Raw genomic sequence first — 14,564 nt, 5'->3', positions numbered from 1 at the left:
TGCAGTGCATCTCCTCCTCATGGACTGCACCAGATGGACTGCACCTTCCACCAGCCCTCACCCTCCGATCCAACAGGTCCCAGACATGCTCAATGGGATTGAGATCCGGGCTCTTCGCTGGCCATGGCAGAACACTGAAATTCCTGTCTTGCAGGAAATCACGCACAGAATGAGCAGTATGGCTGGTGGCATTGTCATGCTGGAGGGTCATGTCAGGATGAGCCTGCAGGAAGGGTAACACATAAGGGAGGAGGATGTCTTCCCTGTAACGCACAGCGTTGAGATTGTCTGCAATGACAACAAGCCGAGTCCGATGATGCTGTGACACACTGCCCCAGACCATGACGGACCTTCCACCTCCAAATCGATCCCGCTCCAGAGTACAGGCCTCAGTGTAACGCTCATTCCTTCGATGATAAACACAAATCTGACCATCACCCCTGGTGAGACAAAACCGCGACTTGTCAGTGAAGAGCACTTTTTGCCAGTCCTGTCTGGTCCAGCGACGGTGGGTTTGTGCCCATTGCAATGTTGCAGGTGATGTCTCATGAGGACCTGCCTTACAACAGGCCTACAAGCCCTCAGTTCAGCCTCTCTCAGCCTATTGTGGACAGTCTGAACACTGATGGAGGGATTGTGCGTTCCTGGTGTAACTCGGGCAGTTGTTGTTGCCATCCTGTACCTGTCCTGCAGTTGTGATGTTCGGATGTACAGATCCTGTGCAAGTGTTGTTACACGTGGTCTGCCACTGCGAGGACAATCAGCTGTCCGTCCTGTATCCCTGTAGCACTGTCTTAGGCATCTCAAAGTACGGACATTGCAATTTATTGCCCTGGTCACATCTGCAGTCCTCATGCCTCCTTGCAGCATGCCTAAGGCACGTTCACGCAGATGAGCAGGGACCCTGGGAATCTTTCTTTTGGTGTTTTTCAGAGTCAGTAGAAAGGCCTCTTTAGTGTCCTAAGTTTTCATAACTGTGACCTTAATTGCCTACCGTCTGTAAGCTGTTAGTGTCTTAACGACCGTTCCATATGTGCATGTTCATTAATTGTTTATGGTTCATTGAACAAGCATGGGAAACTTCTTAGGGATAAGCTTCCTGCTCGCGGGACACCAGCCGGCAACATCCGGTGAAATTGGAGGGCGCGCAATTCAAATAAATAATTGTAATATTAAACATTCATGAACATACAAGTATCTTATATCATTTAAAAGCTTAAATTATTGTTAATCTAACTGCGTTGTCCGATTTACAATAGGCTTTACGGGGAAAGCATACCATCCGATCTGAGGACGGCGCCCCCAATCAATATATTTTTCAACCAGCACAGGCTTCATAAAATCACAAATAGCGATTAAGTAAATCACTTACTTTTGAATATCTTCCTCTGTTTGCAATCCCAAGGGTCCCAGCTACAACATGAATGGTTGTTTTGTTAGATAAAATCCTTCTTTATATTGTCACGTTCTGACCTTAATTATTTTGTATTTTCTTTGTTTTAGTATGGTCAGGGCGTGAGTTGGGTGGGTTATCTATGTTTTGTGTTTCTATGTTGTGTTTTTCGTTTGGCCTGATATGGTTCTCAATCAGAGGCAGGTGTTAGTCATTGTCTCTGATTGGGAACCATATTTAGGTAGTCTGTTTTCTGTTGTGTTTTGTGTGTGGTTGTCTTCTGTGTTTGTGTGTTCCACACGGAACTGTTGTCGTGTTCAGTATTATTAAATATAATGGACACTTACCACGCTGCGCATTGGTCCGACCTTTCTTACTCCTCGTCAGATGAGGAGGACGAATTCCGTTACATATATCCCAAAAAGTCTGTTTAGCTGGCACCATTGATTTCAGTAATCCACTCGTTCAACATGCAGACTAAGGAGTCTAAAAAGTTACCGCTAAACTTCATCCAAACAAGTCAAACAACGTTTCTATTTAATCTCCAGGTACTCTAAAATGTAAATAAACTATAATATTTCATACGGAAAGTAGTATGTTCAATAGGAAAGCAAAATTAGTATGCCCGCGCCCTCTCCCTCGTTTGCCGAAAGACGGATATTGTTCCGGTGCTCTCCTTACCAAAACTCAAAATTCTTGCTTGTTTTTCAAAAAACAAGCCTGAAACCTTGAATAAAGACTGTTAACATCTAGTGGAAGCCATATGAATTGCAATCTGGGAGACAGAATTACATAGGAACAATAGGTTTCCATTATAAGAGCCTGGGACCTCATAAAGAAACATTTTGGTTGGTTTTTCTTCGGATTTTCGCCTGCCGTATCAAAATAATGGGCACGTCAGTCAGACAGAAATTCAGGAAACTAGACTCTATCCCTAAGAAGTTTTTAAACCCTTTACAATGAAGATCTGTAAAGTGATTTGGATTTTTATGAATTATCTTTGAAAGACAGGGTCCTGAAAAAGGGATTTTTTTTTGTTGTTGCTGAGTTTAGTTATATGTACATATCTACCTCAATTACCTCGTACCCCTGCACATCGACTCAGTACTGGTACCCTTGTAATATAGCCAAGTTATTGTTACTCATTGTGTATCAATTTTTACTTTTATTATTACATGTTTTACTTTTCTATTAATTCTCTATTTTGTTTCTCTCTGCATTGTTGGGAAGGGACCATAAGTAAGCATTTCACTGTTAGTCCACACCAGTTGTTTATTAGCATGTGCCCAAAACATTTTGATTTGATTTTTTGATTTGATATCTCTCTGTAGATCCCCTTCTGGAATGGCTGCGAGGGGGATGACAGCTGTGTCCCTGACCTCATCCTGCACAGTCACACAGACCTTCTAGACCGCAGGTGACTTTTTAGCCCTCAGAAACACACACAATACACGCACACTTTTCTGAGATGGTGTCTGTATGTCCAATCCCAAGTCATCCCTTTAGCAACTCCCCTTTACAATTCACTCTAATAGACAAGGTGGAGTTTCCCCTATACTGTTTCCACCCATCTGGAAATAGAAAAAGTTCCTCTGGGAACCCACCAATCATTGAATCATTGAATTCACCTTAAAAAGGGTTGGCGTAGTGCTAGCCATGCCACTAGAGATCCTGGTTAAAGTCCAGGCTCTATTGCAGCCGGCCGCAACTGGGAGACCAATGGGGCGGCACACAATTGGCCTAGCGTCGTCTGGGTTAGGGGAGGGTTTGGCCGGCAGGGATGTTCTTGTCCCATCGCGCATTAGCGACTCCTGTGGCAGGCCGGGCGCTATGCACAATGACACGGTCGCCAGGTGTACGGTGTTTCCTCCGACACATTGGTGTAGCTGGCTTCCGGGTTAAGCGGGCATTGTGTCAAGAAGCAGTGCGGCTTGACTGGGTTGTGTTTTGGAGGACGCGCGGCTCTCGACCTTCGCCTCTCCTGAGTCCGTACGCCTCTCCAGAGACTGTAACTACCAATTTGATACCACGAAATTGGGGAGAAAAAGGGGTAAAAACGTGACGCTAATGTTCATGTCTGTCTATGGCCAAAGGCAGTTCTGTAGGCCAAGGGAGCGGGCCGCATGGGCGCTGTGTCACCACCAGGGGGCCTCGGTGGGCTTGGAGCGAGTGGTGGAGGCGTCACGCAGGAGGCTGGTGGTAGAAGCTCGTCTGGAGAACCAAGGAGAGAACGCCTATGGCACCACGCTCAACATCTCCCACTCCCACAACCTGCTCTTCTCCAGTCTCATAGTCAAGGTAGGAGAAAACGGAGGATAACCATGGTATGGTTGTGTAAACTGTCGCTGCATAGTAAGTTCACATCATATCAGTGAGGGGAGAGGTCATAGACTAACCCTTAAATGTTTCTCAGACATGAGTTAGATAGACCACATCATGACATCTCTTACTATGTTAAGATTACAGCATAAATAACCTATGACTGTTTGTGATCAAATTAATACATTAGGTCTTATTCAGCACTTGACTCAGTGTATCTCTGTCACCCTGCAGGACCACTCAGACATCCAGATTGAATGTCGTGCTGAGGACAGGGAGAGGAACGATAGGACCTGCAATGTCAGCTCACCCTTTATGAGGTCACTGACCCAGGTACTCTATCTGATCAGCGCTGTTGCTGGCTCCTGCCTCGTCAGATCATCACCCTCACTACATCTCCCTCACTACATCACCTTGCCAATACTACAGATTTTCAATTGGACACATTTAGTTAACATTACTAGGGCCAGCATTTTTGCTTACCAAAGCATCTGACCAGGAAAAACTGAGGGACTTACTAGATTTTTGCCTTGTCAGGCCACAAGGTTTGGAAGAACTCCTGGCCCTTAAAGGGATAGTTCACCCAAATTACAAAATTACACATTAGTTTGCTTACTCTGTAAGCAGTCTATGTACAAGGTGTAACAGCAATCCATGCTTTGATTGAGTTTCCCTGGCAGTGACTGGCACTGTTTCCAAATGCTAACGTTTTGAGCATTTGTGGCACGAAGCCCATTCAAGTCATGGGACCGATATTAGCATTTTTCGCACAACATGTTCAAATCATCTATAAGTGCCTTTGTTGAACTTCACAATCCGTTTTAGATACTTTTGAAAGATTTGAACATTATGTGTGAAAAAGGCTAATATCGGTCCCTTGACTTGAATGGGATTTGTTGCCTGGCAACCCAGACTCCATGCTCCGGCCAAACGCTATGTCACGCCCACAGACATCAGTTTCTTCTCCGCAATGAGTCTGGATCTGAGTACCTCCCCGACCCTTCATCGAATGTGAACACATTCATCTGTCTGATTGGTCCAGAAACCGATGGGTTGGGCCAGATCCAGAACACACGTGGGTAAATCGGCTGTTTGAAAATCTGTAATTGGCTTTGATGCTCTGATTGATGCTCCCTCGTCACCACAAACGATTTCAATGATGGCAGTCTCAGACTAAAGTATGCAGCGAACAACAGCAGCGGAAGAATTTAGTGTGAGTTGTCAGAATATGGGATTTGTGCCACAAATGCTAAAACGTTAGCATTTGGAAACAGTGCCAGGGAAACTAAACCAAAGCATGGATTGCTGTCATATCTTGTCCAAAAACTGCTTGCAGTGTATGGAAACCAATATGCAATTTTGTAATTTGCGTGAACTGTCCCTTTAACATGACCAAAGACATAAATTCAGTATGTACAGCTTACCAGGTGAGGGTAATAAACCGAAACCTAAACCTGCAAAAAGAAGCTGTACGAAAGCTTGCATTCTCCACTCAACACGTGGTCATATAGTTTTGTAGTCAGAGAAATGCAGTCACCCGGTGCCTTAAAGACCACCGAGCGCCATTTTGGAGATTCCTCTGTCTGTCCCTGGTTGTATTGTCCTGATATACCATGGTCAGTCAGTGAGTTACAGGTCCATTATGTGTTCTGGCTGTGAGCAGAAACCACACTCCCTATGTACTGCAGGGTTTTCCTTCCCTTAATAGAAACCCTTAATGCTCTGCTCATCTCCTTGGCTCAAGACCTCAGAATGTCCTACTGCACCAGGGCTAAACGGAATATGTTGTCAGTCGTAACTGAGGTGGTCAGATGAATCAGGACGGGAAAAAAAATAGCGTGCAGAAGTTATGAGTAATGAAGGAAGAAATGTTTTTGTAGAAGGACAATGAATTGACAGATGTTGTCTATCACAGGGCAGATGCTTCAGGTGATAACAGACTTAGTGTTTATGGTGTAATATTGATCGTTATAGCTCTTTTGCAAAGGAATATTTTTGATAGTAACATACCCAAAACCTTATTATACTAATAGGTGGGCAGGTCCTGCAGTGTCTTAAATAAATCTTGTTTTTGTTCATTTTCAGTTCATTTATTTAGATTAGATTACATTGGACTAGGAAAAAACATTTTTCTAAACTCTTAATAAGATTATATATTAAACCCCACAGTAAAGCAGTAGAGACTGTGGTGGCCCCAGTATAGGCCCTGACCTTGAGGCACCGCTTCAGAGACGGATGTCTGAAATACAATGGTGCAGATTTCTACTGGCTCTCCTTTGGAAAACCTCCGTACCATATCAGGTATAATTTGACTGGAAGTAAAAACTAAATGTAAAACACAGCTTGTTGCCAGATACCTTAACATTTCTTAGCCTATATGAGCCTCTGTAAGTCTCTCAGTTCCTAAGTTTCCAACATAAAATCTTTTGCATGTGGATGGTATGTAACTCATAGTATATGTCTTTTCTGCCCATGTCCCAGGTGTCTTTCCGGCTGGAGTTTGAGTTGAGTCACTCTGTCTTCCTGGACCATGTGAGGGTTGTCCTGCAGGCTGCCAGGTGATAGACATACAGTGCATATATGAATATATTCATAGACATACAGGTAACTGCCAAAATAAAGGAAACACCAACATAAAGAGTCTTAGTAGGGCGTTGGGCCACCACAAGCTGCCAGAACAGCATCAATGCACCTTGGCATAGATTATACAAGTGTCTGGAACTCTATTGGAGGGATACGACACCATTCTTCCATGAGAAATTCCATAATTTGGTGTTTTGTTGATGGTGGTGGAAAACGCTGTCTCAGACGCCACTCCAGAATCTCCCATAAGTGTTCAATTGGGTTGAGATCTGGTGACACACACACACGTTAAACTCCCCTATGCTCCTTTGCTTTGAGACCCCTCTTTCAAAGTCTTCTTCAAGCCATGGTAGCCAAAATAATGGCAACTGCATTTTTATATGACACTAAGCATGATGGGATGTTAATTGCTTAATTAACTCAGGAACCACACCTGTGTGGAAGCACCTGCTTTCAATATACTTTGTATCTCTCATTTACGCAAGTGTTTCCTTCATGTTGGCAGTCACCTGTATATGTTCATATTAACCATTGGTGAGGGCCTTGTATGCTCAGATACCACAATTTTCAACTTGTCCTGCCAATCACCACATACCATTTCAGCCCCTACCCACTAGGCAGAGACATCATTTCAACATCTAGTTTTGATGTACATTTGGTTGAGTTGTGAATTCAACGTGAAATCAACAAAAATTGTCACCATGTTATTTGATTTAGCTTAAAAGTTGGATGAATAAATGATGAAATTCCCTTACGTTGATGATTTTTTCAAATCCAATCAATTTCCCACGTTGATTCAATGTCATCACATAGACATTTTTTGAATGTCGTGGAAACAACGTTGATTCAGCCATTTTTTGCCCATTGGGTAGCTATTACCACCAGGTAACCATCCGTTACGGACTAATGGAACCGGATCTGCTATGTTTCCACAATCACCTCCTCCTAAACAATTCATGTATGTACAGTACCCAACAGGGTTGAGGTCAATTCCATTTCAATCCAGTCAATTCAGGAAGTAAACTGAAATAAATTAACTTGACCCTAACCCTGGTGTCAAACACAAACAGGGTGCAGGTCAATTATTTCATGTTGATTTGTGCTCTACAGCGATGGGGAGGAGATGAGCCCAGAGGACAACATCAACAACATATTTCATCCTCTGAAGTACGAGGCAGACCTCCTGTTCACAAGGTGGGTTTCTATGAGCTGCTGAATTCAGATGATTCCACACATAAGGAGTAATTTAAAGTGTGTGGGGGGGGGATATTTTGTATCACCCATCCCTTTTCTCTCCACCTCAGGGACTCCAAGCCACCTCGTTTTGAGATCAACTCAGACCACTACCGGAACAAACCCAGCAGCAGTGGTCCAATGTTTAACCTTACTTATCACGTGAGTTTCTCTCAATCCTACCTTAACAAGACCCGACCTGCAACCTTTTGTCCAAGTTATACATATGGCCAATCCACATTATAGTATAAATACTAAATACTGACTATAATTCTCTTCAGTATCTTTATATTTATTCTCTTCTCAATGTACAGATCCAGAATCTGGGCTTCTTCCCAGTGACAGACTTGCAGTTCGCTGTTGACATGTTTGCTGTTACAAAGAGTGGTAACCATCTCTTCCAGATTGCCAATATCGACATTGACCAGGTGAGAGGATCAGTTATTATTCAATGTTATAATGTTGCATTGTCAATATACATTAATCTACTGTATACAGTTGCAGCCAAATATATTGGCACCCTTGCACCTTTCGTAGATATTCCCTATTTCTTCTCAAATAAGTTGACATTTCAAACAAAATTGTGGTCACCACTTGGTTGCACAGCCTTTGGCCAAGATACCTGCAGACAAACGCTTCTTGTAGCCATCAATGAGTTTGCTACACCTTTCTACTGGCTATTTGGCCCACTTTTTAGCAGCAAACTGCTCGAATTCTTCAATCTTTGATGGGTGCCCTCGAGCCAACTGCTGTTTTCAGCTCTCGCCATAGGGTTTGGATGGGATTCAGATCTGGACTCTTCGCTGGCCACTCCAGAACAGTCCAGCAGCTCTTCGTGAACCATTCCGGTGTGCTTTTTGATGTGTGTTTGGGGTCGTTGACCTACTGGAAGATGCGCAACCTTCAATGGAGACCCAGTTTTTGGACACTGGGTTGAACATTGGACTCCTTCCACACTTTGAAGGCCCTCAGTACCAGAGGCAGCAAAGCAACCGCACAGCATTATCAAACCTTTATCTTTGATTGTAAGGAGGGTGCTATTTTCATTGTGATCTTCATTTGGTCGTCAGGAAACACAGAGCTGATTTGTATTGCCAAAGGGCTCTCATTTTGTTTCATTGGTCCACAGGACATTTTCACCAGGATGTAGGCTTATTTATGTGGGTTCATGAGAAGTTTATTCAGGGCTTCTTGTGTTTCCTAAAATAGTGGGGTCTTCCTATGTTTACCAATGACCAAATTAAGCATTCAAGAAAATAACCACAGACACACATAAAAAATAGCACCCTGGAATGGTTCTAGAAAAAACACTGGACTGTTTGACTACTCAAATTTAAATCAATAAATACAATTTAAAAAAACGTTTTACATCAGCAGTGGTCACACAGTGCTTTACCCAGCCTAAAACCCGAAGGAATGCAGAGGCAGAATCACAGTGGCTAGGAAAAACTCTAGTCACACTATTTGGATAATCCAAAATAGATTATCTACAGATGGTCATACTATCAACAAACTAAACGACATGACCAAAGGTATGTGGACACCTGCTCGTCGAACATCACATTCCAAAATCATGGGCATTAATATGGAGTTGGTCCCTCCTTTAGTGCTAGAACAGCATCCACTGCCAGCATACACAGGCAGTGGCTTGGATGGTTGTTGTCCTTGATGATCTATCCTTCCTGTGACATCGGGGGCAGTAGGTGTCCTGGAGGGCAGGTAGTTTGCGCCCGGTGATGCATTGGGCAGACCGCACCACCCTCTGGAGAGCCCTATGGTTGCGGGCATGCAGTTGCCATACCAGGCAGTGATACAGCCCGACAGGGTGCTCTCAATTGTGCATCTGTTTAAAGTTTGTGAGGGTTTTAGGTGCCAAGCCAAATTCCTTCAGCCTCCTGAGGTTGAATAGGCATGATTGCACCTCCATCACCACACTATCTGTGTGGGTGGATCATTTCAGTTTGTCAGCGATGTGTATGCCGAGGAACTTTAAGCTTTCTACCTTCTCCACTGCGGTCCCATCGATGTGTATAGGGGGTGCTCCCTCTGTTGTTTCCTGAAGTCCACGATCATCTCCTTTGTTTTGTTGATGTTGAGTGAGAGGTTATTTTCCGGCACCACACTCCCAGAGCCCTCACCTACTCCCTGTAGGCTGTCTCGTCAATGTTGGTAATCAAGCCCACTACTGTTGTGTCGTCTGCAAACTTGATGATTGAGTTGGAGGCATGCTTTGCCACGCAGTCATGGGTTAACAGGGAGTACAGGAGGGGGCTGAGCACGCACCCTTGTGGGGCCCCAGTGTTGAGAATCAGCGGAGTGGAGGTGTTGTTTTCTACCTTCACCACCTGGGGGCGGCCCGTCAAGAAGTCCAGGACCCAGTTGCAGGGCCTCAAGCTTCATGATGAGCTTGGAGGGTACTATGGTGTTGAATGCTGAGCTATAGTCAATGAACAGCATTCTTACATAGGTATTCCTAATGTCCAGATGTGATAGGGAAGTGTGCAGTGTGATGGCGATTGCATCGTCTGTGGATCTGTTGGGGCGGTAAGCAAATTGAAGTGGGTCTAGGGTGACAGGTAAGGTAGAGGTGATATGATCCTTGACTATTCTCTTAAAGCACTTCATGATGACAGAAGTGAGTGCTACGGGGCGATAGTCATTTAGTTCAGTTACCTTTGGATTCTTGGGTACAGGAACAATGGTGGTCATCTTGAAGCATGTGGGGGCAGCAGACTGGGATAGGGAGAGATTGAATATGTCCGTAAACACACCAGCCAGCTGGTCTGTGCATACTCTGAGGACGCGGCTAGGGATACCGTTTGGGCAGGCAGCTTTGCGAGGGTTAACACACTTAAATGTCTTATTCACATCGGCCATGGAGAAAGAGAGCCCACAGTCATTGGTAGTGGGCCGCGTCAGTGGCACTGTTATCCTCAAAGCGGGCAAAGAAGTTGTTTAGCTTGTCCAGAAGCAAGACGTAGGTGACTGGTTTTCCTTTTGTAGTCCGTGATTGTCTGTAGACCGTGCCACATACGTCTCGTGTCTGAGCCATTGAATTGTGACTCCACTTTGAATTGTGACTCCATTTTGTCTCTATACTGACGTTTTGCCTGTTTGATTGCCTTGCAGAGGAAAAAACTACACTCTTTGTATTCTGCCACATTCCCAGTCACCTTGCCATGGTTAAATGTGGTGGTTCGCGCTTTCAGTTTGCATGAATGCTGCCATCTATCAACGGTTTCTGGTTAGGGTAGGTTTTAATAGTCACAGTAGGTACAACATCTCCTATACACTTCCTGATAAACTCACTCACCGTATCAGTATATACGTCAATGTTATTCTCTGAAGCTACCCAGAACAAATCCCAGTCCACGTGATCAAAACAATCTTGAAGCGGGGATTCCAATTGGTCAGACCAGTGTTGAATAGTCCCTAGCATGGGTACTTCCTTTTGGGGTGGCAGGTAGCCTAGTGGTCAGTGCGTTGGGCTAGTAACGAAAGGTTGCTGGATCGAATTCCCATACACTGCAATCTGTCGTTCTGCCCCTGAACAAGACAGTTAACTCACTGTTCCCTGGTAGGCCGTCATTGTAAATAGGAAATTGAAGTGACTTGCCTAGTTAAATTAAAAATATGTATATTTAGTTTGTGCCTGTACGAAGGGAGGAGAAAAATGGAGTCGTGGTCAGATTTTTTAGAAAAGAGGGCGGACTCCAAAATGGAGTCGTGGTCAGATTTTTTAGACAGGAGGGCGGCGGAGGGCCTTGTACGCATCCCGGAAGTTGGAGTAGCAGTGGTCGAGTGTTTTAGCAGCGCTATGTTTGGCAATTCCAATTCATCGCAAAGTTCTTCCACACCGATCTCGACAAACTATTTCTGTATGGACCTCGCTTTGTGCACAGGGCCATTGTCATGCTGAACAGGAAAGGGCCTTCCCCAAACTGTTGCCACAAAGTTGGAAGCACAGAATTATCTAGAATGTCATTGTATGCTGTAGTGTTAAGATTACCCTTCACTGGGGCTGTATTTCACCATAAAAAACAGCCCCAGACCATTATTCCTCCTCCACCAAACTTTACAGTTGTCACTATGCATTGGAGCAGGTAGCGTCCTCCTGGCATCTACCAAACCCAGATCCGTCCGTCAGACTGGCAGATGGTGAAGCTTGAGTCACCACTCCAGAGAACACGTTTTCACTGCTCCAGAGTTCAATGGCGGCAAGCTTTACACCACTCTAGCTGACGCTTGGCATTGCGCATAGTGATATTAGGCTGGTGTGCGGCTTCCAAAGGCAGTTTAGAACTCGGGAGTGAGTGTTGCAACAGAGGACAGACAACTTTTACGCGCTTTAGCACTCGGCTATCCCGTTCTGTGAGCTTGTGTGGCCTACCACTTCGCAGCTGAGCCGTTGTTGCTCCTAGATGTTTCCACTTCACAATAACAGCACTTACAATTGACCGGAGCAGCTGTAGCAGGGTAGAAATGTTATGAACTGACTTGTTGAAAAGGTGGCATCCTATGACAGTGCCACATTGAAAGTCACTGAGCTTTTCAGTAAGGCCATTCTACTGCTAATGTTTGTCTATGGAGATTGCATGGATGTGGGCTCGACTTTCTACACCTGTCAGCAACGGGTGTGGCTGAAATAGCCGAATCCACTCATTTGAAGGGGTGTCCACATACTTTTGTATATATGTTGATAAGCAACCGCTTGCTAAGGTTAGGGTTAGGTTTAGAATTAGGGTAAGGGTTAAGATTAGGGCTTGGTTTAAGTTTAGGGTTAGGATAAGAGTTAATGTCAGGGCTAAGGTTAGGGGATAGTTAGTTTAAATGTTGTTGACCGTTATTGAACATCCACAAACCATCTACTTGGGACTATCCAAATATAGTGTTGCCAAAACTCCATAGAAAGCAGGAACCTAGGAAGAACCCTAGAGGAATCAGGCTCTGAGGGGTGGCCAGTCCTCTTCTGACTATACCGGATGTATTACTCCCTGTGTCTGTGTGTAGCTACAGGATGACAGATTAAAACTCTCTCTCGCTCTCCCCTCACCAGACGATTAGCTCTAACTGTGTCCTCCCACATCACATGACTCCAAGCCATGTTTTCCCTGAAGATCTCTCACACGTCCCACAGCTGGTAAGTATTCGTTATGTGTCTAGTGTGGTTGTGTATGTACTGAAGTACTACCCAGATGGCAAAACTGGTGCCGTCATTTCAACCAGAAACTGGTTGGAATAACATTACTATGATATCATTTCGACCAGAAACTGGTTGGAATAACATTACTATGATGTCATTTCAACCAGTTTTGCAACTGGTTATGGAGTATGCAACATATGGGCTATTAGGACAGTATCATGTTGATGAGAATCCTTGTTATGTGTTGTGCAGAATCACTCCAACAGCATGACGTTGCCAATGCAGTGCAGACTCAACCTGCCTGCGTACAGGGAGGTCAGAGTGACAGTCAGGGGGCGGCTGCACCTCCAAGCTCTCTTTGCTGTGAGTTTGACATTACTTCTGCACTCCGCTGACATTCAGTACCCCTATTCCACTCATTCTCGATAACTCTTTCAAACTTTGACCATTTACAGGATGTTTGTTGGCTCAATAGCATCCAAGCTCCAAGTTTTAATGTCACGTGCACAAGTACAGTGAAATGCCTTTTTTGCACATTCTAATGTACAATGTAATCATCAATATAGTAATAAAAATAACATGAGGCAGAACAAAAACCAGAAATAAAAATAACACAAGAAACACACAACTAAGAAGAACACGAGAAGTAAGAATCTATTTACAGGGTCAATTCCATTAGCATATTTACATTGTGCAGAGATACTGGAGTGATAGAGGCTGTCACGTTCGTTGTAATAATGGTCGGACCAAGGAGCAGCGTGCGTAGAGTTCCACGTGTTTAATAAATGAAACTCACCAAAAACAATACAGAACAAGACAAATAAAGAAACAACGAACCGTGACTAACAATATGCTACGTGCACTAACTCCAAACACAGTAACATGAACAATATCCCATAACCCACAGGTGGAAAAAATGCTACTTCAATATGATCCTCAATTAGAGACAACGATTACCAGCTGCCTCTAATTGGGAATCATACAAATCACCAACATAGAAAATAAACCTAGAACCCCACATAGAAAATATAAACTAGAACAACCCCTAGTCACGCCCTGACGTACTCTACCATAGAAAATAAATGCTCTCTATGGTCAAGACGTGACAGAGGCAGATACAGTTGAAGTTGGATGTTTACATGCACTTAGGTTGGAGTCATTAAAACTCGTTTTTCTACCACTCCACAAATTTCTTGTTAACAAACTATAGTTTGGCAAGTCGGTTAGGACATCTACTTTGTGCATGACACAAGTAATTTTCCCAACAATTGTTTACAGTTATTTCACATATAATTAATTCTCTGTATCACAATTCCAGTGTGTCAGAAGTTTACATACACTAAGTTAACTGTGCCTTTAAACAGCTTGGAAAATTCCAGAAAATTATGTCATGGCTTTAGAAGCTTCTGATAGGCTAATTGACATCATTTGAGTCAATTGGAGGTGTACCTGTGAATGTATTTCAAGGGCTACCTTCAAACTCAGTGCCTCTTTGCTTGACATCATGGGGAAATCAAAATAAGTCAGCCAAGACCTCAGAAAGTCTGGTTCATCCTTGGGAGCAATTTCCAAATGCCTGAAGGTACCACCTTCATCTGTACAAACAACAGTATGCAAGTATAAACACAATGGGACCACACAGTCGTCATACCGCTCAGGAAGGAGACCCGTTCTGTCTCCTAGAGATGAACGTACTTTGGTGCGAAAAGTGCAAATCAATCCCAGAACAACAGCAAAGGAGCTTGTGAAGATGCTGGAGGAAACCGGTACAAAAGTTTCTATATCCAGAGTAAAACGAGTCCTATATCGACATAACCTGAAAGGCCGCTCAGCAAGGAAGAAGCCACTGCTCCATAACCGCCATAAAAAAAGCCACACTACGGTTTGCAACTG

At 44.0% G+C, this 14,564-nt stretch overlaps 1 protein-coding gene across 1 annotated transcript in view; it reads left to right on the top strand.

The window, feature by feature from the left end:
- The window catches only part of itga11b (integrin, alpha 11b), a 101,698-nt gene that overhangs the window by 83,266 nt on the left and 3,868 nt on the right, over positions 1-14,564 (top strand). The window contains exons 19-27 of the mRNA XM_071326713.1: positions 2,725-2,810; positions 3,487-3,691; positions 3,947-4,045; positions 6,194-6,270; positions 7,406-7,489; positions 7,600-7,690; positions 7,843-7,956; positions 12,585-12,668; positions 12,924-13,034. Coding sequence (XP_071182814.1) covers positions 2,725-2,810; positions 3,487-3,691; positions 3,947-4,045; positions 6,194-6,270; positions 7,406-7,489; positions 7,600-7,690; positions 7,843-7,956; positions 12,585-12,668; positions 12,924-13,034 — 951 coding nt within the window. The remainder of the gene's footprint in view (positions 1-2,724; positions 2,811-3,486; positions 3,692-3,946; positions 4,046-6,193; positions 6,271-7,405; positions 7,490-7,599; positions 7,691-7,842; positions 7,957-12,584; positions 12,669-12,923; positions 13,035-14,564) is intronic.

The sequence above is a fragment of the Salvelinus alpinus genome, chromosome 9, assembly GCF_045679555.1.
Source record: "Salvelinus alpinus chromosome 9, SLU_Salpinus.1, whole genome shotgun sequence".
In the NCBI taxonomy this organism is placed as follows: Eukaryota; Metazoa; Chordata; class Actinopteri; order Salmoniformes; family Salmonidae; genus Salvelinus; species Salvelinus alpinus.
This window is presented reverse-complemented; position numbering and strand designations above follow the sequence as displayed.